The sequence below is a fragment of the Mesoplodon densirostris genome, chromosome 1, assembly GCF_025265405.1.
Source record: "Mesoplodon densirostris isolate mMesDen1 chromosome 1, mMesDen1 primary haplotype, whole genome shotgun sequence".
NCBI classification, from domain to species: domain Eukaryota; kingdom Metazoa; phylum Chordata; class Mammalia; order Artiodactyla; family Ziphiidae; genus Mesoplodon; species Mesoplodon densirostris.
In genome coordinates, this window is record NC_082661.1 from 170314289 (window position 1) to 170338354 (window position 24066).

The following is a 24066-nucleotide window of genomic DNA, read 5'->3' on the forward strand; positions in this document are numbered from 1 at the left end:
CGGGTAGGTAGGCGCATGCGTCAGCCGCCAGCGTTTAGAACGCAGGCGCCGTCTTGGAAGAAAGGCTCCTGGTGCTGGGCCGCGTTCCGGCGGACGGAGGCGGTTTTGACCGTTGGAACTTGCGAATGGTGTAGGGCTCAGGCGACGTCCAGGCTCCAGAGGCGAGAGAGGGTTAGCTCAGCGCTGGACTCCGTGGGCACCTCAGCGGCTGGGTCCTCCTCCTCGGAGGTGAGTGGCGACGCGCCGTTTGGAGGGACAGGGGAGGCGGGCACCCTTCCGCGGACCTGAGATGGAAAACCAGCCGAAGCGCTCGGAATCCAGGGTTGCCAGATAAAATTCGGCGTACCCAGTTAAATCTGAATTTCACAGATTTTGCGCTTTTTTAGCACAAATATGGTATAATACAAAATTACTCCTTGTTTATCTGATATTTAAATTTAACTGGGCATCCTGTATTTTTATTTGCAAAACTGGCAACTCTACCTGATCCCTTCCTTTTCTCCTCGGCAGGCTTTCTCCCAAGCATGAGCGAGGAACCGCCTTCTATTTCTTCTGACAGCTTCTCCAGGCTTGAGGCAGCTGTTTCTGTGGGAAGGGGCTTTCTTATGTATGAGCCAAGATGCCTGTTGCTGCGTATGAAAAATAATATTCCTTACAACAGGCTTTTGAGATGGGTATTGTCGCTGTTTCATGGGCAGGAAACAAACCAAGCGAGGTAACGAGTTTCACCTGGGTTCCGCTGTTAACGAGATGCAGCTTGCGTAGGTTTGAGACCAATCCTACTTGGGAGGTTTCTCCTTACGGACCACGGTACCCTTCCCGTGTGTTTGTTATCTTTCTGGAGTAGCAGCAGGAATCTGTTCCCTTTTCAATTGTTACTCTGTTTCAAATGACATTGAGATTTGTCTTTAGAGTATTATCCCATTGAAGAAGTACGATGAGGATACTGTGTTCCATACTCAGTTGTAATAATTCTTTTCTCTGTGTGGTTAAGACACGCAGCTTGATAGGGAATTAGGTTCGTTTATGCCGGTTTTTAGTGTGTTTTTATGACTACATTTATGTATACACACATACACATTCCTTTCCCCACTGCTGTTGCTAATACAAAAGACGGCATACTATACGCAAGTTCTTCATCTTGCTTTTTTTCACTTCACATTGTGTTCTAGAGATCACTCCCAATTTTGGAGATCTTCCTCATTCTCTTTTTATCTGCACAATAATTCATTGTGTAGCTGTATCTCATTAATCCTTTAATGATGAACATCTGGATGGGGTCCCAATTTGGCTATCCTTAGTAATAGTGCAAAACAACCCTGTGCATATATCACTGCATATTTTTGCAAGATAGGATCCCAGAAGTGAGATTGATCAGTCAAAGGGTAAATACATACGTAATTTTCTAGATATTTACAAATTTTTCTCCATGGGGTTATTGTACTCTACCATTTTGTACTCCACCACCATCATATGAGAGAGAGTAGTATTGGGGTCTATGGATGAAACTCAGGAGGTCATTGTTTCTGAAACTTTGTGCAGAATGTTAGGTGGATTTCTCCAGGGACAGGTCTAGACACTGGCAGTCTGCCCCCTATAATTGCTCATGCCTGACATGTAATAGGTACTCAATATATATATTTGTTGAATAATGAGTACCTTTCATCAGATTCTCAGAGGAGTCTGGATTCCATAAGGGTAATTCGAAGGTGATCAGTTTTTTCAAAGCACCTTAAACAGAGTAGTTACTGCATTTTCTTTCTTTCTTTCTTTTCTCTTTCTTTTCTTTCTTTCTTTCTTTTTTCTTTCTTTTCTTTCTTTCTTTCTTTCTCTCTCCCCCTCCCTCCCTCCCTTCCTCCCTCCCTTCCTCCCTCCCCCCCATCTCTCTCTCTCTGTTTGATCTGAGATGATTCCTGTCCATATTTGTAAATAAACTGGGACATTACTGAGAGAATGGAGAAACTCATTCACTTGCCACCATGGAGAGCCAGCTGTGTCCACGTTGTGATTGAAACACACTTTTTGAGGAGCTAGAGAAGTTTATCCTCTAGCAGGAGGACAGACATGTGCATACACAGATAATGCTCAGATAGTGTGACAAGTACTGTGTGAGCTGCTTGGGGAAGGAGGAACGTCTTTGTGTTGCCTGGGAGACGGTTGTATTAGCCACAGCAGTGAGGAATTGGAGATGATTGATACGTTGCAGATGAGGAGATATTTTCCAAGCTGAGAGTGAGGGGGCCATCATGTGCAAAAGTCATGGAGATGGAAACATGCAAGGTGTAAGCAGCAGAATGGCAGGATGTTCTGTGTAGTTAGAGCCCAGAATATGTTAGAGGCAGAAACTATATCAAGAGGTGAGCCTGGAAACAGAATTGGGGCCAAAGCATGAGGAGCTTCATAGGCTGTTCTTTGAAGGATGACATTTTTTTATTCTTTGGCCTTGAGATACTTGGATTTTTAAAAAATTTGAGGTGGTCTATTGTGATATTTTCTAGAAACGACTCTCATGGCTCGGGAGGAGCATCTTAGTAAGTCACTTAGGGTAATGACTCTGGAATCAAGGGTTGGGTATGAATCCCTCTTCATCATACGCCACCTGTGTGATCCTGGGCTGTTCACTTATGCTCTTTGGGCCTGGGCGACCTCATCTGCACAGTGGGGCTAATGATACCATGTTCAGGTATGTTGTAAGGATTTAGTAAGACATGCATCGCTTGCCATATAGTCATCTCACCATCAATAATGACAGTAACCCTTTTCTGACACTTGGACTCCAGGGTCCTTCAGGTTTTTGAAACTATTTTAGTTGTAGTGACTTCTGTGGAGGCTTTTTGGAAACTGCTAGAAGTGTCCTGGAGCCAGCTTGCTTGTGCCATCCCTGATGGCAGGTGCCCATGACTGGTGACAGGATGTAATGCTTTGTTGGCCTCACTGAGCTCTACTTTGATTGTGCCTTCATTGAAAATTTCCTGCTCTAATGCAAAACGTTTATCTTTTAGAGGTTTTTATTTAGCAGTTAGAAATGGAGTCGGCATATCTTCAAAAGAACCTTGGGACGTGTCTAACTCAAGGTCTTGCAGAAGTGGCAAGGATGCGCCCAGTGGATCCAATAGAATACTTAGCATTGTGGATTTACAAGTATAAGAACAATGTGACCGTGGAGCAACAAGTAAGTATGGATCTTCTTTTTTTTTTTAATTTATTTTTTATTGAAGTATAGTTGATTTACAATGTTATGTTAGTTTCAGGTCTACAGCAAAGTGACTTGGTTATGCATGTATATGTGTGTGTATATGTGTGTATATATACACACACATATTTTTTTTTCAGATTCTTTTTCCATATAGGTTATTACAAAATATTCAGTATAGTTCCCTGCACTGTACAGTAGGCCCTTGTTGTTTATCTATTTTATATATAATAGTGTGTATATGTTACTCCCAAATTCCTGATTTATCTCTCCCCTCTCCCAGCCTTTCCCTTTTGGTAACTGTAAGTTTGTTTTCTAAGTGTGTGAGTCTGTTTCTGTTTTGTTAATAAGTTCATTTGTATCATTTTTTAGATTCCACATATAACTGATATCATACAATATTTGTCTTTCTCTGTCTGACTTACTTCACTTAATATGATAATCTCTAGGTCCATCCATGTTGCTACAAATGGCATTATTTCATTCATTTTTATGGCTGAGTAGTATTCCATTGTATATATGTACCACATCTTCTTTATCCATTCATCTGTCAGTGGACATTTAGGTTGCTTCCATGTCTTGGCTATTGTAAGTAGTGCTACAGTGAACCTTGGGGTGCATGTAGCTTTTCAAATTATAGTTTTCCCTGGATATATGCCCAGGAGTGGGATTGAAGGATCATATGCACTCTATTTTTAGTTTTTTAAGGAACCTCCACACTGTTCTCCATAGTGACTGTACCAATTTATATTCCCACCAACAGTGTAGGAGGGTTCCCTTTCCTCCACACCTTCTCCAGCATTTATTATTTGTAGACTTTTTTTTTTTTTTTTTTTTTGCGCTACACAGGCCTCTCACTGTTGTGGCCTCTCCCGTTGTGGAACACAGGCTCTGGACGCGCAGGCTCAGCAGCCATGGCTCACGGGCCCAGCCGCTCCTCGGCATGTGGGATCTTCCCAGACCGGGACACGAACCCATGTCCCCTGCATCGGCAGGCGGACTCTCAACCACTGCGCCACCAGGGAAGCCCTATTTGTAGACTTTTTGATGATGGCCATTCTGACTGGTGTGAGGTGATCCCTCATTGTAGTTTTGATTTGCATTTCTCTAGTAATTACTGATGCTGAGCATATTTTCATGTGCCTTTGGCCATCTGTATGTCTTCTTTGGAGAAATGCCTATTTAGATCTTCTGCCCATTTTTTGATTGGGTTGTTTGTTTTTCTGATATTGAGCTATATGAGCTGTTCGTATAGTTTGGAGATTAATCCCTGTCGGTTGCATCATTTGCAAATATTTTCTCCCATTCCATAGGTTGTCTTTTTGTTTATGGCTTCCTTTGCTGTGCAAAAGTTTTTAAGTTTAATCAGGTCCCATTTATTTATTTTTGTTTTTATTTCCATTACTCTAGGAGATGGATCCAAAAAAGATATTGCTGTGATTTAGGTCAAAGAGTGTCCTGCCTATGTTTTGCTCTAGAAGTTTTATAGTATCCAGTCTTACATTTAGCGCTTTAATCCATTTTGAGTTTATTTTTGTGTATAGTGCTAGAGAATGTTCTAATTTCATTCTTTTACAGGTGGCTGTCCAGTTTTCCCAGCACCACTTATTGAAGAGACTGTCTTTTCTCCATTAATTGACCATAGATGCTTGGGTTTATTTCTGGGCTTTCTATTCTGTTCCATTGTGGATCTTCTTTTATAAAATTAGAGGAGTGAAATAATTGGTCCAGCTTCTTTGCTCTTTAAAAAAAGTTCAATATTATCATTTCTTTCTATTATAAAAATAGTATGTGCGCTTCCCTGGTGGCACAGTGGTTGGGAGTCCGCCTGCCGATGTGGGGGACGTGGGTTCGTGCCCCGGTCCAGGAGGGTCCCACATGATGCGGAGCGGCTGGGCCCGTGAGCCGTGGCTGCTGGGCCTGCGCGTCTGGAGCCTGTGCTCCGCAGCGGGAGAGGCCACAGCAGTGAGAGGCCTGCATACCGCAAAAAAAAAAAAATAGTATGTTTATTATTACAAAACTTGGATAACATGAAAAAGTAGAAAGAAGAAAGTAAAGAAGACCTCTATTTAGATTCTTAGGTATTTTTAGGTATTCTAGTCTTTTTTCTACACATTTGCCTGGAGTTTTTTTTTTTACACAATTGTGACTGTATTTGCTGTATAATTTTAATTTTGTGCTCTTTGTTGAAATAAAACACACATTTCCCCCAATTATTATACAGTTTCTACATGTGACTATAATTTGCTTAATCCTTTCCCTACTGTTGGAGATTAAGATGCTGTTAAGATTGTTTTATCTGTAATTAGTCACATGATGATTTTTTTTTTTTAAACCATGTTAGAGACAAGAGGAAAGGGCCCAGTTGGAGCATGAAAGAGAATTAGCTGTGATGGAGCAGGAAATGATGGAGAGACTTAAAGCAGAGGAGCTCCTGTTTCAGCAGGTGAGACAAGAGAGTTCAGTGGTGATTGGAACTAGTGGAGTCACCCTTGGTGTGGTGCAACCCAAGTGTTGAAAAACTCATCTCTTGTTGCTTAGATGCAGCTTTCTTATATCTTCATCTTTATGTCTGTATGTGGCTTCTTTACTGGAGAAGAAGCAGTGGTGAGGTAGGAGGAAAACCCAGAGAGTCTGCTGTCACAGAAGCCAAGGGGACAGCGTCTCAATGAGACCTGAGTGGTCAACCATGTCTGTGGCTGGTTGAGTGGGAACAGAGCTGCCAAGTCTCATTTAAGGCCACTGGTGACCTTGGTGGGAGCAGCGAATGTGGGGTGGGGTAAAGCAGGGGAGATGGAGATGGTGAGTACAGATAATGCTTTCAAGGAGATTTTCAGGGAAGGAGTTTTCTTTTGTTTGTTTGTTTTTTTTAAGGAACAGAGTGGAGGTGAGTGGTCGATGTAAAGAAATAAAGGGGATGATTACTAGAGTCAACTTTTCATGGAGACCAGAGGAAATTGGCTCTGGAACACAGGTAAGGCAGGTGGAGGGGCCCTTCTTTGATTCTTTGATTCAAGGAAAGAGGAGAGGACGGCGTTAGGTGCATGTGGTGTGTAGGTTTTGTGGCAAAAGTTGAAAGCAGTTTCTGTGTGACTATTTCTTTTTTATGAAGTAGGGGCCATGATCATCTGCCCAGAATGAGGTGGTAAGGTATGATGTGTGGGGAGAGTGGTGAAGGTTTGAAACAGTGGCTTTGGAGAGGTAGAGTTGACCAAGGAAACTTAGCATCCCTCAGTAGCACTGAATTCCCTGAGACCAAGCAGTCATAATGGGGCCTTTTGGTTTGGTTTTGTGGTGATGTGATTTTCTCCACCTAGGCCTGGATATTTGAGTGAGGATGTGGAGGAGACAGACCCTTTGACTGAAGTGAGTTTGGGTTAGCAGGATTGGGGAGCTAAAGATGTTGGTTTGAAAATGGTTGAAGAGGTGGGTCATGGAGTATAAACCAGAGAGGGGAAAGTTCTAGAGTGGCTTCTGGACTAACTTAATTTATGGAGCTCTTCTAAACCAAGTTGGAGTCACCCTATACTTCTATCATATGGTAGTTAACTCTAGAGTCTCAACTCCAGTTTACATATTATAAAAAGAGAAAGAAGCCTATTATTTGAGTGTATGGATAAAAAAGGAAAATGTAGACATGGAAAGTAGCTTCTCTGTCTTGTCTCCCATCCTTGATACTGGGATGGATCATTCTAGGCACCTTAGATGGATATGGCTATTCTAGGCACCTTCACTGCTTCTGAGTCTTCATTTTTCAGTCATTTGGCTTATTTTTGTGGGGAGGTTGCACAGTGTTGAGTTGGATGTCAAATGACCATCCAAATGGGCAAGTGTCTGCTGCAGTCATCCCAACTTTGAGTGAGGATCTGCCATGCCTCTTCCAGCTCCTAGAGCTGGCATCTGTCCCCTGTCTATCAGAATAAGAACTTTTCAGCAGTTCTCCTTCCCTAAGATAGTTAGATCACAGATATGGAGATGTTTAATTTGCTTTGACTCATCTTCTTTTTTTTTTTTTTTTTTTTGCGGTATGCGGGCCTCTCACTGTTGTGGCCTCCCCCGTTGCGGAGCACAGGCTCCGGACGCGCAGGCTCCGGACGCGCAGGCTCAGCGGCCATGGCTCACGGGCCCAGCCGCTCCGCGGCATATGGGATCCTCCCAGACCGGGGCACGAACCCGTATCCCCTGCATCGGCAGGCGGACTCTCAACCACTTGCGCCACCAGGGAGGCCCGACTCATCTTCTTTACCTTACTTAAATAAAATTTGGCAATACTGGAACCCAAACATTTTTCTAGCTGTATCAGTATGAACCCATCCCCTGTGCATCAAACCCTAAGCATTGTATTGGGGGTGGAAGACATAGTGATATCCTGCAGAAGATGTGGTGGCCCATTAAAGAAGTGGATTGGTGGGCAGAGATAGATGAGAGGAGGAGAAGGGACGGGTGGACCAACAGATGAAAAGAAAGAGGCCTCTCCGTGTCCCCCGAGTCAAGTGAGCTGGAAGGTCAGGACTCTGGTCACCTGCCTGTTGGTTGCAAGAGCAGGTGTCCTCATAATCAATACCACTGACTTGAAATTCCTTGAAATTTTAGGCATTCTCCAGCAAGCCTGGGTCCTTGTGAGCAGGGAAATATTTTTTTTGCTGTTTTCTGCTTAAGAGTTCATTTTGGAAGTACTAGCTTTTGTATTTGTTTGAATGTTTTTCTAATGGTTTTACACATGTGTGAAGAAAGTGATTGGGTTTCGAACATTTCCTGAAAATGTTAAGAAACCGGTTATGTTGACCAATGTGGTTGGTATTTAGCAACTGCACTTTGTGTTGGTATTTAGCAGCTGCACTTCGTGTTATTGTTGAGAGGTTAATTTCGCTTCCTCTACAAATATCTGAAAGTTGATTGAATGATAACGTTCCTGCATTTCGGCTGCCTAGCCCATCACTTTTATCTTAGTGGGGATGATATAGGAATATGAAGAAATTATCTTAAACAGCCCTTTGTGAATAAATATTAATCACTGTTTATTATCTCTTTGTAAAAATGTATTATTTTTTAAATGCGTTTAAAAATATAGTTTTAAAGTGCTCTTAATGGAATGAGCTTATATTAGGTCGTTTATGGGGTGGCACTGGACTGATGGTGAGAAATTATTTTCTAGCTGAGGTTGACAAACTCTTTCTGTAAAGGTGGATATTTTATTATTTTCAGGCCAAGAAGCAAAATTGAGGATATTATGTAGGGATTATGGTATACTATGTAGCTATAACAAGAGAGAAAATAAATTTATACAATGTTTTATTGATGAAGTAAAAATTTAAAAAAATTGAATACAATTTTTTCTGCAGTGTAGGCTTATTGAGAAGAATTACATTCCCTTTTTAAAGATAACATTTCACTTAGTTGGAGTTCAGAGATAATGTTCCCTATCATGAAAATGTATTGAAAATATGTATCTGTTAATGCTGATCTATAATGAGAGTTTATGTATGTCATCTTTGAAAAATGTCTTTTCCCTCATTGGTCCTGCCAAATATTGATATCAGTCCATGTGCCTATGATTTTGAGTGTATTCATCTCTTGGAAGGCACTCGTAGAATTCTATTAGATTTTCCTCTTGATATTTGTCTTTTAGCCACTACCTGGTAGATTAATCCCTTCCAGTTGAAGGCTGGTGAAAACTTCTCAGTTACACAGTTAAATGGATTTTGAAATGTGGGAATTTCCTTTGCACTTACGTCAAGGCCTAAAAACACTCTGGAACTATAGTTTGAGCTTGGAAAATGTATTTGTCACAAATTTGTGTGGGAATGGAAATCCCGTTTCTGACCGCACTGGGAGTGTATAAAGCAGCTTGACATTGTGATTCAGAAAATTAGTTGTTGCTGAAATGACTTTCCTGCAGTGTAAGTTTTACATATGAGTGCTGTTTTGCCTTATAGGCAACTTTTAGGTTAAATTGATTAAAAATCGTTATTAAGTCTGCAGTGGAAGCTAATTTCCAAAGCTATTTAATGTTTGATAATTGTGGTTGAAAATGGTCTTCTCATTAAGAAAAACGTCAGTCTTGTCCCTGAGCTCAAAAATTCACAATAAAACATTACCACTGTTGAGCCATGGAACTATGGGGTGGTAGCGCAAGTCAAGATATATTCAGCTTCTATTTCTGACAGAAATTCACAGAAATGATGCTTAAGTTCATAAGGGTAAATGAAGGTCACTGTTGACACCGTTACTGAACCAAACTCGGGTCTGCTCGCCCAACGCACAGCAAAGCCAAATCTGTTGACAGTGGGTTCTAGTGAAGGAAAGTACAGAGTTCACTGCAGGGCGCCAAGCAAGGAAGTGGGAGACAAGCCTCGGATCCACTCCAACTGAGTCTTTGAGTGAGGGGTTTTCTTAAAGAGGAAGAGCAGAGAGGCTCGGATTAATCTTGTGATGTTTCTGTGACATTTCTTTTCTTTTTTTTTAAATTGAAGTATAGTTGATTTACAATATTGTGTTAGTTTCAGGTGTACAGCAAAGTGGTCATATATATGTATATATCTGTGTTCTTTTTTATTCTATTTTGTTATAGTTTATTACAAGATATTAAATATAGTTCCCTGTACTGTACAGTAAATCCTTGCTGTTTATTTTATATATGGTAGTGTGCATCTATTAATCCCCTACTCCCAGTTTAATCCCCCCCCCTTTTGGTAATCATAGTTTATTTTCTATGTGAGTCTGTTTCTGTTTTTTAAATAAGTTCATTTGTACTGTTTTTCATATAAGTGATATCATATACTTGTCTTTCTCTGTCTGACTTACTTCACTTAGTATGATAATCTCTAGGTCCATCCATGTTGCTTCAGCACTTCTGTTATATTTCTTAGTCATTGATCTTTTTCAGTCAGTGATTGATTTTTTCAGTCATTTTGAACTCAACATTGACTCCTTTGGAAGTCAGGATGTCTCCAGTTTACAGTTCTCCGGCCAGATGGTTCATGGCTTGCGGGGGGGTCTGTTAGCTCATCTTGTCCTAGAGAAACAACCTGAGTTTGTACATTAATGATGATATCTATAATAGCAATTCTAGTACATTAACAATGCTATTGACAACAGCAGTTTTAGTGATCTGACTCTGGTTGATTAGTGTTCAGTTAGCACAGGATTGAGGTCAGGGGACAAGAAAAGGAATAAAGTTTTGGATAGAGAGATTAATCAGAAACTCAATAAGGGAACTCAGCTTTAGGGGGGACTCGGTTTCAGCACTGCTGGCTCAATAACACATGAGAGAGTCAAATATTTTCTGCAGAGTAGCTGCTGTTGAATCATAAAATGAGAACTCATAGGTTTTAAACACTATGTTTTCACCAACTTTGTAAATTTTGTCCAGTTAAGCCTTTTTCTGTTCCATACACATTTTTCTCACTGTTGGTGGTAACACATCTGAGCAGATGTCACATCTGGTTGTACTGAATTAATGTTCCTCAGCGTCTTTGAAGATGTTGTTGCCTGTAGTACTGTTCATGAAGACTGTTCATAGTGGCTGATTTTTCAGTCACTGCAAACTCAGCATTGACTCCTTTGATAAACAACAGCTAAGCAGTGTTGGGAGCATTTGTCTACTCATCAAGAGCCAAGGAAAACCACTCAAAACCATTTGCCTTGCCTTTAACTGACCACTGATTTTACTCCCCATGTAATCGACTCTTTGAGCAGCTGTTCTCACCAAAAGGATAATAATCTTAAGTTTATGTTTTTTCTGGACATTTAATTCTAACTTGTTTTAATTGAATCACCATTGATAAATGTATTTCTTTGCTTGGCTAACAAAAGAGCCACTTGGGATCTTACTTTTGTTACAGCCTCCTTTTCATTTTTAATTTTTGTGAAGAAATTCTGCTCTCATGAAATAATTCTGTTTTAAGTTTCTTAATATTTCTGACCTTTGCATTCATGTGAGTTGAGAAGATTGTGATGAGTACTTACTCTGGTAATGCTGATATTTACTATATTCTTTTAGTACAGTGTCATTGCATGAGAAACACTGTCCTTTGCTGTTTAATCTGATAATAAAGTAACCCACACTCCACTGTGTCTTAAAAGGACAACATTCAAAATCCACTTTTTTTCTTGTTTTGTTTTGATGGGTAATGCACTGATTAAAAAAAAAAAAAAAGGCCTGGTATAGTGGTACCGTGGCATTCCAAATGCTGTGAGTTATAATGGTGTCACTGAACTTGTAGTGTGCTGAGCAGCAGTGCAAGGTAGTGAGAGTACCACCTGTGGTCTCTGTTGCATATACTCAGCTGTGCTGTCATGGGGCAGAAGCAGTCACAGTAAATGAGTGAGTGTGAGCATGGCAGTGTTTTAATAGAGCTTTATTTATAGACACTGACACTTGAATTTCATATAATTTTCATGTGCAATGAAATATTATTATTCTTTTGATATTATTCAACCATGAAAAATGTATAAAAACCATTCTTCACTCATGGGCTGTACAAAAACAGGAGTTGGGTCAGGCTTGGCCCAAGGAATTTAGTCTACTGACCCCTATTCTCGCGTGGCTAGGATATATGTTGAGTTGGGACCAAATATGTTGTTGATTATCTCTGGTTTCAGATAATATACTTAAAATGTTCTTATCTACTGTTTTACAACCAAGGTTTGGCTGTTTGAAGATCCATCTGTGCTTAAAGAGATTTTATCCAAAAAAGAAAAAATCACTGCAGTCTCATTTGTAGCTTCAGGAAGAACAGAGAAAACGACTTGATTTTGTACAAATAGTGCTTTTCTAAAATGAGCAATTAAGGAAGCTTCCTTTTTAATTTTATACTTCAGGAAATATTTGTAAAAGCTAAAGTATTGGGTGGCTGTGACCATTTATTTTTGTAAGTTTCTGAAATTTAGGTGGGCATAAACTTAATTATCCTGGGACACTTCAGAGTAATAGAGTGAATTCCTTGCAATTGATCTGACTCTAATATGACTTACTTATTTCTGAATATTCAGCAACAGCTGGCATTCCAGCTGGAGTTGGAAATGCAAGAAAAAGAGAGACAGAGAATAGAAGAACTGCAGAGAGCTCAAGAGCAATTTGAGAAGGTAATTCGAAGTTTTATAAATGTCTGTTTTATTCAAAACCTCTGAGAATCCTCTAACTGTTTCTTCCAGCTGTTATAGCAGGGGATTCATAGTCTAGAGACCTGCCAGGAAGGTCTAATGTTGCCAGGAAGCCCTGGTCAACATTTAGTCAAGAGATAGTTGTTCCTAATTACGGTAGCTGATACTGAAGGTGAAGTTCTTTGTAGTATTGGGGGTATTCTGATCTCTGAGACAATAGTTTGTTTCTTTTCTTCATGTTAGATGTATTATCAACAATACTTTACATTTAAAATTATGTTTGGGGGACTTTCCTGGTGGCACAGTGGTTAAGAATCCGCCTGCCAATGCAGGGGACATGGGTTCAATCCCTGGTCCAGGAAGATACCATATGCCATGGAGCAACTAAGCCCGTGCGCCACAACTACTGAGCCTGCGCTCTAGAGCCCGTGAGCCACACTGCTGAGCCCACACGCCGCAGCTACTGAAGCCCACGTGCCTAGGGCCTGTGCTCCACAACAAGAGAAGCCACCACAATGAGAAGCCTGCGCACCGCAATGAAGAGTAACCCCTGCTTGCCACAACTAGAGAAAGCCCGTGTGCAGCAACGAAGACCCAACACAGCCGAAAAAATATTATATATGTATTTATTTGGATTTTTCATGTCTTTCTTTAAATAAACTATTCAGTAACTTATGTCAAAAAAAGTCCATCTCCATTGACTGTGTCTGTTTTTTTTTAATAAGTTTATTTTATTATTTTATTTTTTTGGCTGCATTGGGTCTTCATTGCTGTGCGTGGGCTTTTCTCTGGTTGTGGTGTGTGGGCTTCTCATTGCAGTGGCTTCTCTTGTTGGTGGAGCACGGGCTTCAGTAGTTGTGGCACGTGGGCTCAGTAGTTGTGGTGCACAGGCTTAGTTGTTCCGCAGCATGTGGGATCTTGGACCAGGGCTCAAACCCGTGTCCCCTGCATTGGCAGGCGGATTCTTAACCACTGCGCCACCAGGGAAGCCCCCAGATTGTGTCTGTCTTATGTCAAGCCTCCTGCTTGGCCAATATTTCCTTGTATCCGAAAAGTATGTGTCGTATAGACCAAACTTCTGCATGACTGAGTTATACTTTTCAACTGGATATTTCATATTGTATGCTTATAGCTAGTATCTGTTACTCAAATGTTACTCCTCTATTTATTCCGAAATTAAAATTTTAAAAAGAAACAGGTTTTGTAGAAGATGTTTATTAATGGCTTAGATGAAAGCATCATTATTTAAAGCAATTTTAAAAAGAAGGAAGAGTAAATTAAATTTTTTTAAAAGATGAGATTTAATTAATTAGTTAATTTTTTAACTCTTGAGATAAATTTAATTCTTCTCATCAGTGTACTGTGCTCATCATTCTATAATAAGAGATTAATCTACTAAGAATTGTTCTTTACAAAGTGAAATCATTTAGTCCTGTTGTAGCCCAAGTGTCAGAAAACTACTTTTGTGAGTCAAAAAGATGAGATTTTAAAAGGATAAATTCAAATCTCTGTACATAGTTTTAAAAAACACCGATGCTGATCTATCTTTGTCTGAATATGGTAGGACACATGGATACCAATGCATGCACACACACGTAAATGCATACCCCCTTCCTCTTCAGTTAAGATTCTGTGATCTCAAAAGAAAGAAGAACCAGAATACATCGAGAAGATGGTGATCAAAATAATAAGAGAGTTGAAAGTATTTTTTATTGAGATGCCTGATAGCTATATCTGAGTGCTGGGAAGTCTGTGATTTATAGAAGGGATTGGCTCCAGAGGGTCCCATTCATGTTACTCTATGGCCATTACCAGACTATGTGACCAGAGCCACAGTAGCTTTAATAAGTCATATTCCTACTGGCTTATCATCCCTCTCTTCCCTGCAACATACTGCTGCTTGACCCCTTGCTCAGAGACAAATTCATCCACGTCTTTTTGTCCTCGCCTTTTTATGGCTTCAGAGACATAACTTAAACTATCAGTTGCAAAAGGAAATGTATTGGAAGGATCCTGGGTTGAAGAAAGGGTTTTACAACTAAATTGTGAAGGGCTCTGGTTGAGTTGGGTCTTCCAGACCTTTGGGAGCAAGAGAATCAATGCTGCCAGGGCTCTTACCTCTGCTGTTGTCTCTCACTGTGGCCTGGTTTGCTGCACATGGGTGAGGATCACGGTCCTTAATAGTTCCTGGGTCTTGTAATGTGGCTCCTACTGTCTGAGAGGAATAGATTCCTTTCTTTTGGGTTTCAGTTAAGAAAAGAATCTCGGGGAACGATTCTGACTGGCTTAGTTTGTGTCAAGTATCCATCCCTTGGCTGGTCAATGGAGTCCTGTGAGAATATGTGTTTCCCCACCAGAGCCATGTGGTTGTGGGATAAGACATGCCCAGGAGAAGGGAATGATCTTGAGAAAGCCATATATGTACGATATATGTCCCCAATAATCAGGGTGACTGTATATATGGTCACAAGATCACTAATCTTTTTTTTTTTTCTTGCGGTACGCGGGCCTCTCACTGTTGTGGCCTCTCCCGTTGAGGAGCACAGGCTCCGGACGCACAGGTTCAGCGGCCATGGCTCAACGGGCCCAGCCACTCCGCAGCATGTGGGATCTTCCCGGACTGGGGCACGAACCCGTGTCCCCTGCATCGGCAGGCAGACTCTCAACCACTGCACCACCAGGGAAGCCCGATCACTAATCTTTGAACAGCTGAAATGAATCAGCTCAGGAGCAGTTAGGTCAGCCTCCTGCCTTAGAATGAAAAGATAGAGGCCACAGCAAGGTTTGGCTTGGTTAGCACATTCTACGTTTTCACATTCAGAAAGCAGTCTCCCATGTGTTCAGAGCATTATAGAGGGCATTGTCCAGGCACTGTGGAGAGGTGTCATGTATTGGATAGTGCCTTGGGCCAGATTAATTCCCTCAGAAATATTTGCTTCTTTTTTACTATGTATAAAATTCTACATAACTGTCAGTTCTTTCAAAATCTCGTATTCTAAGAGTTTATTAAAATTATTATTTTGTCACTTTTCAAATTTGCTAGTAATTTGGCTTCAGGGTTAGTGAAATAGTCAGCCTTTTTCATTTATTAAAAAGTTCTATTATAGACAAAACATCGTAGTCACCTCTTAATAGAGTATTAAATGAGACTGTATCTGCAGTTTTGTATTCACATTGGTCATTTAAGAGGTCATTTTTGCTGTTAAATTGATCATAATGTAAAAATAAAATGCTTGAAAATTAAACATGGAATCAAAATGAAAAGTATATTCAAAGTATTTTTCTTCATTTTTATGTATTATAGGAGTTGAGAATGAATATGGAAAATATAGCTAAGGGTGAAGATATTTCACATGGAGAGGTGAGAAGAAAACGTTACTCTATATTATGGGAAATGAATAAGTATCCTGGAATGTAAAGCTTAATTTTGATGCATTAATAGCTAAATTTTTAATAAGGAGATTATCAAAACTGATAGTCCAAATACATAGTCTAGTAATAACAAGTCACAAATGTGATGTGCTTTAAAGCAAAATCTCAAAGTGGGTAGAACTGGGAGATTCGGTTTGTTTTTGTATTTTTAAAAAACAGAATATTGTGAGGTTATTGACCACATGATTACATGCAATGATATGTTTTAAATTTCCAATGTATTTTTTTAAACACGTTTTTGCGTTTATTCCTGGAATTCTCTTGTCATTAACAGGTATTGGTTCGTTCTATTAACTGACAATGTTGAATTTTGATGTTGTAATACAGAAGTGTCTTAGCAAAACTGAAAGCAAATTAATGTATTAATCTCAAAATCATTTGAAAGTGAAAATGAGCTCTATGATTGTAGGATGGAGCCGACTCAGGCAGAACACTAGCTGAAATTAGTGATCGATATGGAGCGCCGAACTTGAGCAGAGTGGAAGAACTTGATGAACCGATGCTATCTGATGTGAGTATCCTTAGGAAAGTGTTTTGTGAAAAGCAGATTTTTTTTTTTTTTTTAACTTTGGGAGAGCCTAGTGTATCTCAGGCCAAGGTTGGATGGCAAAATGGGCCTTTTGTTTCATAGAAAGAAAACCAGTGTTCTGGGTGCGGACTTATCCCTAATTGGCCTTCTGCCCTTCTGTGCACTGTGCTACTGGCCCTGAGGGTGAGAGTGGGCACTTGTCTGGCTCCACACAAATGTGTGGGCACTGATGGGGAGGTCACTGGGCATTAATGTGGAGGGAGCAGTGTGCCCTCCTGTGTAGAGGGTGATATGTATATTTGGAAATGAGCCTTTGAAAATTTCAAAATCTCTTCAAAATATGTATTTAGAATCGTGGTGAAATACATAATCTTTAAATTAAATTTTGGGGGCCAGCATTTTGGTTCTCAGTAGCAAACCGTGGAGCCAAGTAAATATGCTAATGAGAGTGCATGCTTTTAAAGTATATAAGTCCATTTGCTTATTTAATAAACATATAGTGTTTCCTGTGCACCGCATAAATTGTGCCCGATGCTTTTATGACTGAAAACAGGTCCTTCTTGACCTTGTCCAGGGAATAAACAGACAACTGGACAAGCAATTGATAGTCATTGTTAGAGTGAGCAGGTGATGTCTGGTCCAGAGCATTATGCTTGGAGAGCAAGAGGAGGGGCTGTTGATGACAGGCCCATCAGCAGCTGTAACCCGGGACTGCCCTGGCAGAGGGCTGCACTGAGTCACCTGCATCAGTGGGCACTGACAAAGCGGGACAGCCACCCAGTTGAGGACCCTTAGTCAGGGAAGGCTTCCTGGAGGAAGTCAGCTTTGTCACTCAGTGGTGGGATGGGAGGCTGGGAAGGGGAGAAGAGAGAGTGGGAGACAGGGAGAGATCAGAGCTGAGGCAGTGGAGAGCAGGGGCCAGACCATGAAAGGACTTGTAATCTGTGCTCAGACGTTTATATTTTATCCTAAAGGCAGTGGAGGCCAACATCAGAACTGTGTTTCAGGAAGGCCATCTGGCTATAGCGTGTAGAAGAGAATGGAGTGATCGATTTGAGGAGACCCACCGGGAGGCTATTTGTAATCTACAGAGAGATGGTACAAATGGCCTGACGTAGTGAGTGGTGTTTTTAAGAGCTGTTCAGAAAGTGGAGCCACGAGGATTTGGTGCTAATCAGTCAGTGGATACATTTTTATTTAATGGCTGCTGAGTTTTGGTACCATGCAGGGAGCTAGAAAATACCAGTGAACAAAACAGATAGGGTTTCTGCCCTTTGGGGACCATGGGCCGGTGGGGAAGGTGGTCTGAGAGGACAGAGCAGGGAAACCTGACCTAGCCTGGGTGAGTCTTCTCCAGTTTAAGGAATTAGCCTGAGATGAGCCCAGTGGATGGAGAGAGCAAGATGCTTTCAAGGAATGCAAATAGTCTGGTATTTTGGCTGAGTTGTATGGAGCTAGGAGAATGGTGTGATTTGAAGCTGGAGAAGTGGATAAAGGCCAGATCACACTGGGCTCTGTGTGTCCTCTTAAGGATTTTGGATTTATGTGCAATGGGAGTCATTGAAAGGGTTTATGTAAGGATTAGATATGTGTTTTTAGAAGGTGGAGAGAGGATCTGAGTGGACAGGAGTGGAAACAGGAGACCACTTAGGAGGTTATCACAGTCATCCAGATGCAAGATGACCAGGGCTAGGACCAGACAGCAGAGATGGGGACAGCTGAGTGGATTTGATATCAGCTGGGAAGATAAGGGAGAGAAAGAAATCAAGGATGAAGCCCAGATTTCTGCCTTGGGCAACTGGACTCTTCACCATTTTTTGAGCTTTAACATTTGTTAAATTGAGGAACATATGAAGAGAAAGTAGGTTTTGTGAAAATGATGTCTTCAGTTGTGGACATGTTGATTTCAGGTCACTCTGAGGTATGCAGGTGAAAATGGCCAAAGACCCCTTGAAGTATGTTATGGGTCTGGAGGAAGGAGAGAGGACCAGGAAGGAGAGATGAATTCAGCAGTCATCAGCATATATGCTAAGTGAAGCTAGGAGAGAGAGTCAGGTTACCTGGCTCACATGAGAAATTTCAACATTTAAGGGGTGCATACAGGACCCCTGCAAGAAGGATACAGATAACAGTAAGAGAGAATAGGAAGAGAAGTAGAAGAAAGGATGGGTTGGTAAATACATTGAGAACACAGTTAAATTATTATTATATTGACTTTGGATTTTATTTGAAATAATCTGAAACTATCAAAAAGCTTCATTTACATAGTCACATAGAAGTTACCTAAACTTAAATGTTCTATGGCTTGTACATTTCACAGTTCTAGTTGTATTAAAGCATATTTACTTTTTGTTTTTAGGTTGCATTAAACATTGATCAAGATTTGTAGGATCAACCAACCAAAGAACAATAAAATTTTCTTCTTCTTTCAAGTTTCAAAATAGGTGGTCCCCAATTGTTTTTTTTCCCTCCAAACTTGAACTCTGCTTTTCCTCCCTCTAAAGACAGCTTTATTAATGGGCTTCAAGAGTGGCCTTAAAATATTGTTTTGATTACTTGTATGACACCATTTTGATTACTTGTATGATGCCAGTGAGAGAACAGGAGAGAGTGTTTCCCAAAGCAACCAAAAGGGGCAAATGGGAGACGAGCTGAAATGAATGTGTGCATCTATGTGAGAACAAGATTGCCCGAGTTGAAAGTTACTGGTTCTATGAGAAGTGAAAGAGGCTGTCACTGTGTAGAGCTCAGAACTGTCAACATGCTTTAGAGATGGTGGTTCCTCCTGGGAGTGCACTGCAAAGATTCCCCCAGTTTGCTGGGAAGTGATGCTTTGTAGTACCACTTAATCCATGCTTATTGATGGGGCTGGGATGGGGAGGGAAGCAAAGGTCCCAGGGACAGGGTAGCATTGTTTTTTCTGGAACAGTCACTGGGCAGAGGGCCTGTGCTGCTGTTGAAAGGAAGATCTTAGTGGACACAGGCCATGCACGGTGCTTCCTTCAGTGGATGCTGGGTGGTCTGTGGACCTTGACTGCACTCTTGGCCTCCTGGAGGTTTCAGGTCTAACTTTGAGCTTTAGGGAGAACTTTGCTTCTTTTATAAAATTCTTCCAAAGCTAAGTCTATGTTATGAGTCCTTTCTGTTCCTTAAGGAATGGTGGAAGCATAAATGCCAGGAAGAGGCTTCTTTAAAAAAAAAAATTCTGTTTTTGGTTATAACATACCTTTCCCGAGGCAGTGAGAACAGAACAGCCTAGTTGCTTAAATGGGAAAAGAAAAAGGGAAAAAATAATGGGAAAAATAACTATTTAATTAAAAGAAATGTTATATCAGTTCTGTACATTTTTTAACAAGGTTTTTTTTTTTTAATTTTATAAATTTATTTATTTTTGGCTGCGTTGGGTCTTCATTGCTGCACGCGGGCTTTACTCTAGTGTAGCGAGCAGGGGCTGCTCTTCGTTGTGGTGGGTAGACTTCTCATTGCGGTGGCTTCTCTTGCTGCGGAGCATGGGCTCTAGGTGCGCGGGCTCAGTAGTTGTGGCTCACAGGCTCTAGAGCACAGGCTCAGTAGTTGTGGCACATGGGCTTAGTTGCTCCGCGGCATGTGGGATCTTCCCAGACCAGGGCTCGAACCCGTGTCCCCTGCATTGGCAGGTGCATTCTTAACCACTGTGCCACCAGGGAAACCCAGTTCTGTACATTTTTTTAATACCTCTTTATTGGAGTATAATTGCTTCACAATACCATGTTAGTTTCTGTTGCACAACAAAGTGAATCAGCCATATGCATACATATGTCCCCATATCCCCTCCCTCTTAAGCCTCCCTCCCACCCTCCCTATCCCACCCCTCTAGGTCATCGCAAAGCACTGAGCTAATCTCCCTGTACTATGCTGCTGCTTCCCACTAGCTATCTATTTTACATTCTGTAGTGTATATATGTCGATGCTACTCTCACTTCGCCCCAGCTACGACCTCACACCCCATGTCCTCAAGTCCATTCTCTATGTCTACAGCTTTATTCCTGCCCTACAACTAGGTTCATCAGTACCTTTTTTTTTATATTCCACATATATGCGTTAGCGTACGGTATTTGTTTTTCTCTTTCTGACTTCCCTCTGTATGACAGACTCTGTCCATCCACTTCACTACAAATAACTCAATTTTGTTTCTTTATATTGCTGAGTAATATTCCACTGTATATATGTGCCACATCTTCTTTATCCATTCATCTGTCAATGGACACTTAGGTTGCTTCCATGTCCTGGCTTTTGTAAATAGTGCTGCAATGAACATTGTGGTGCATGTCCCTTTTTGAGTTATGGTTTTCTCAGGGTATATGCCCAGTAGTTGGATTGCTGGGTCATATGGTAGTTCTATTTTTAGTTTTTTAAGGAACCTCCATACAGTTTTCCATAGTGGTTGTATCAGTTTACATCCCCACCAACAGTGTAGGAGGTTTCCCTTTTCATCACACCCTTTCCAGCATTTATTGTTTCTAGCTTTTTTGATAATGGCCATTCTGACCAGTGTGAAGTGATACCTCATTGTAGTTTTGATTTGCATTTCTCTAATAGTGACGTTGAGCATCTTTTCATGTGCCTCTTGGCCATCTGTATGTCTCCTTGGTGAAATGTCTATTTAGGTCTTCCGCCCATTTTTTAACTGGATTGTGTGTTTTTTTTTGATACTGAGCTCCATGAGCTGTTTGTATATTTTAGAGATTAATCCTTTGTTGTTTCATTTGCAAATATTTTCTCCCATTCTGAGGGTTGTCTTTTTGTCTTGTTTGCTGTGCAAAAGCTTTTAAGTTTAATTAAGTCCCATTTGTTTATTTTTGTTTTTATTTGTTACTCTAGGAGGTGGGTCAAAAAAGATCTTGCTGTGGTTTAATTCAAAGAGTGATTTTTCCTTTGTTTTCCACCAAGAGTTTTATAGTGTCTGATCTTACATTTAGGTCTCGAATCCATTTTGAGTTTATTTTTGTGTATGGTGTTAGGTAGTGTCCTAATTTCATTCTTTTACATGTAGATGTCCAGTTTTCCAAACACTGCTTATTGAAGAGGTTGTCTTTTCTCCATTGTATGTTCTTGCTCCTTTGTCATAAATTAGGTGCCCATATGTGCGTGGGTTTATCTCTGGGCATTCTATCCTGTACTGTTGATCTGTATATCTGTTTTTGTACCGGTACCATACTGTCTTGATTACTGTAGCTTTGTGGTATAGTTTGAAGTCAGGGAGCCTGATTCCTCCAACTCCGTTTTTCTTTCTCAAGATTGCTTTGACTATTCGGTGTCTTTCGTGTTCCCATACGAATTGTAAGTTTTTTTGTTTTAGTTCTGTGAAGAATGCCATTGGTAGTTTGATAGGGATTGCATTGAATCTGTAGATTGCTTTCGGCAGTTTAGTCATTTTCGCAATATTGATTCTTCCAATCCAAGAACATGGTATATCTCTTCATCTGTTTATGTCATCTTTGATTTCTTTCATCAGTGTTTTATACTTTTCTGAGTACAAGTCTTTCGCCTCCTTAGGCTGGTTTATTCCTAGGTATTTTATTCTTTTTGTTGCAGTGGCATATGGGAGTGTTTCCTTAATTTCTCTTTCTGATTTTCTGTTGGTGTATAGGAATGCAAGAGATTTCTGTGCATTAATTTTGTATCCTGCAACCTTACCAAATTCATTGATTAGTTCTAGTAGTTTTCTGGTGGCATCTTTAAGATTTTCTATGTATAGTATCATGTCATCAGGAAATAGTGACGGTTTTACTTCTTCTTTTCCGGTTTGTATTTCTTTTTATTTCTTTTATTTCTTTTTCCTTTTATTCCTTTTATTTCTTCTCTGATTGCTGTGGCTAGGACTTCCAAAACTGTGTTGAATAAGAGTGGCAAGAGTGGACATCCTTGTCTTGTTCCTGATCCTAGTGGAAATGCTTTCAGTTTTTCACCATTGAGTATGATGTTTGCTGTGGGTTTGTCATATATGGCCTTTATTATGTTGAGGTAGGTTCCCTCTGTGCCCATTTTCTGGAGAGTTTTTATCATAAATGGGTGTTGAATTTTGTCAAAAGCTTTTTTCTGCATCTATTGAGATGATCATATGGTTTTTATTCCTTAATTTGTTAATATGGTTTATCACATTGATTGATGGGCATATATTGAAGAATCTTTGCATCCCTGGGATAAATCCCACTTGATCATGGTGTATGATCCTTTCAGTGTGCTGTTGGATTCTGTTTGCTAGTATTTTGTTCAGGATTTTTGCATCTATGTTCATCAGTGAAATTGGTCTATAATTTTCTTTTTTTTGTTATATCTTTTTCTGGTTTTGGTATCAGGGTGATAGTGGCTTCATAGAATGAATTTGGGAGTGTTTCTCCCTCTGCAATTTTTTGGAAGAGTTTGAGAAGGATTTGTGTTAACTCTTCTCTAAATGTTTGATAGAATTCGCCTGTGAAGCCATCTGGTCTTGGACTTTTGTTTGTTGGGAGATCTTTAATTATGGTTTTAATTTCATTACTTGTGATATGTCTGTTTATATTTTCTAATTCTTCCTGGTTCAGTCTTGGAAAATTGTACCTTTCCAAGAATGTGTCCATTTCTTCATGGTTGTCCATTTTATTGGCATATAGTTGTTTGTAGGACTCTCTTATAATCCTTTGTATTTCTGCAGTGTCAATTGTGATTTCTCCTTTTTCATTTGTGTCCTCTCCCATTTTTTCTTGATGAGTCTGGCTAAGGGTTTATCAGTTTTGTTTATCTTCTCAAAGAACCAGCTTTTAGTTTTATTGATCTTGGCTATTGTTTTCTTCGTTTCTATTTCATTTATTTCTGCTCTGATATTTATGATTTCTTTCCTTCTACTGACTTTGGGTTTTTTTTGTTCTTCTTTCTTTCGTTGTTTTAAGTGTAGGGTTAGATTGTTTATTTGAGATTTTTCTTGTTTCTTGAGGTGAGATTGAATTGCTCTAAACTTCTCTCTTAGAACTGCTTTTGTTGCATCCCATAGGTTTTGGGTTGTCGTGTTTTCATTGTCATTTGTTTCTATGTATTTTTAAATTTCTTCTTTGATTTCTTCAGTGATGTCTTGGTTATTTAGTAGCACACTATTTAGCCTCCACATATTTGTGTTTTTTACAGGTTTTTTTTTTCCTGTAATTGATTTCCAATCTGATAGCGTTGTGGTCAGAAAGGATGCTTGATACGATTTCAGTTTTCTTAAATTTTCTGAGGCTTGATTTGTGACCCAAGATGTGATCTCTCCTGGAGAATGTTCCATGTGCACTTGAGAAGACAGTGTATTCTGCCACTTTTGGGTGGAATATTCTATAAATATCAATTAAATCTATCTGGTCTACTGTGTCATTTAAAGCTTCTGTTTCCTTATTTATTTTCTGTTTGGATAATCTGTCCATTGGTGTAAGTGGGATGTTAAAGTCCCCTACTATTATTGTGTTACTGTCGATTTCTCCTTTCATGGTTGTTAACATTTGCCTTATGTATTGAGGTGCTCCTATGTTGGGTGCATAAACATTTGTAATTGTTATATCTTCTTCTTGGATTGATCCTTTGATCATTGTGTAGTGTCCCTCCTTATCTCTTATAACTGTCTTTATTTTAAAGTCTATTTTATCTGATATGAGTATTGCTACTCCAGCTTTCTTTTGATTTCCATTTGCATGGAATATCTTTTTCCATCCCTTCACTTTCAGTCTGTATGTGTCCCTAGGTCTGAAGTGGGTCTCTTGTAGACAACATATATATGGGTCTTGTTTTTGTATCCATTCAACCAGTCTGTATCTTTTGG

General features: G+C 40.1%; 1 protein-coding gene across 1 annotated transcript; it reads left to right on the forward strand.

The window, feature by feature from the left end:
• Positions 1 to 32: 32 nt before the first annotated feature.
• On the forward strand, positions 33 to 18703 carry DYDC1 (DPY30 domain containing 1). The gene is made up of 7 exons (XM_060091753.1): positions 33 to 228; positions 3003 to 3172; positions 5538 to 5639; positions 12188 to 12280; positions 15603 to 15659; positions 16140 to 16241; positions 18619 to 18703. The coding sequence occupies exons 2-7, from the start codon at positions 3026 to 3028 to the stop codon at positions 18646 to 18648; spliced, it is 531 nt and encodes a 176-aa protein (XP_059947736.1). The 5' UTR covers positions 33 to 228; positions 3003 to 3025; the 3' UTR covers positions 18649 to 18703.
• The last annotated feature ends 5363 nt before the right edge of the window (positions 18704 to 24066 follow it).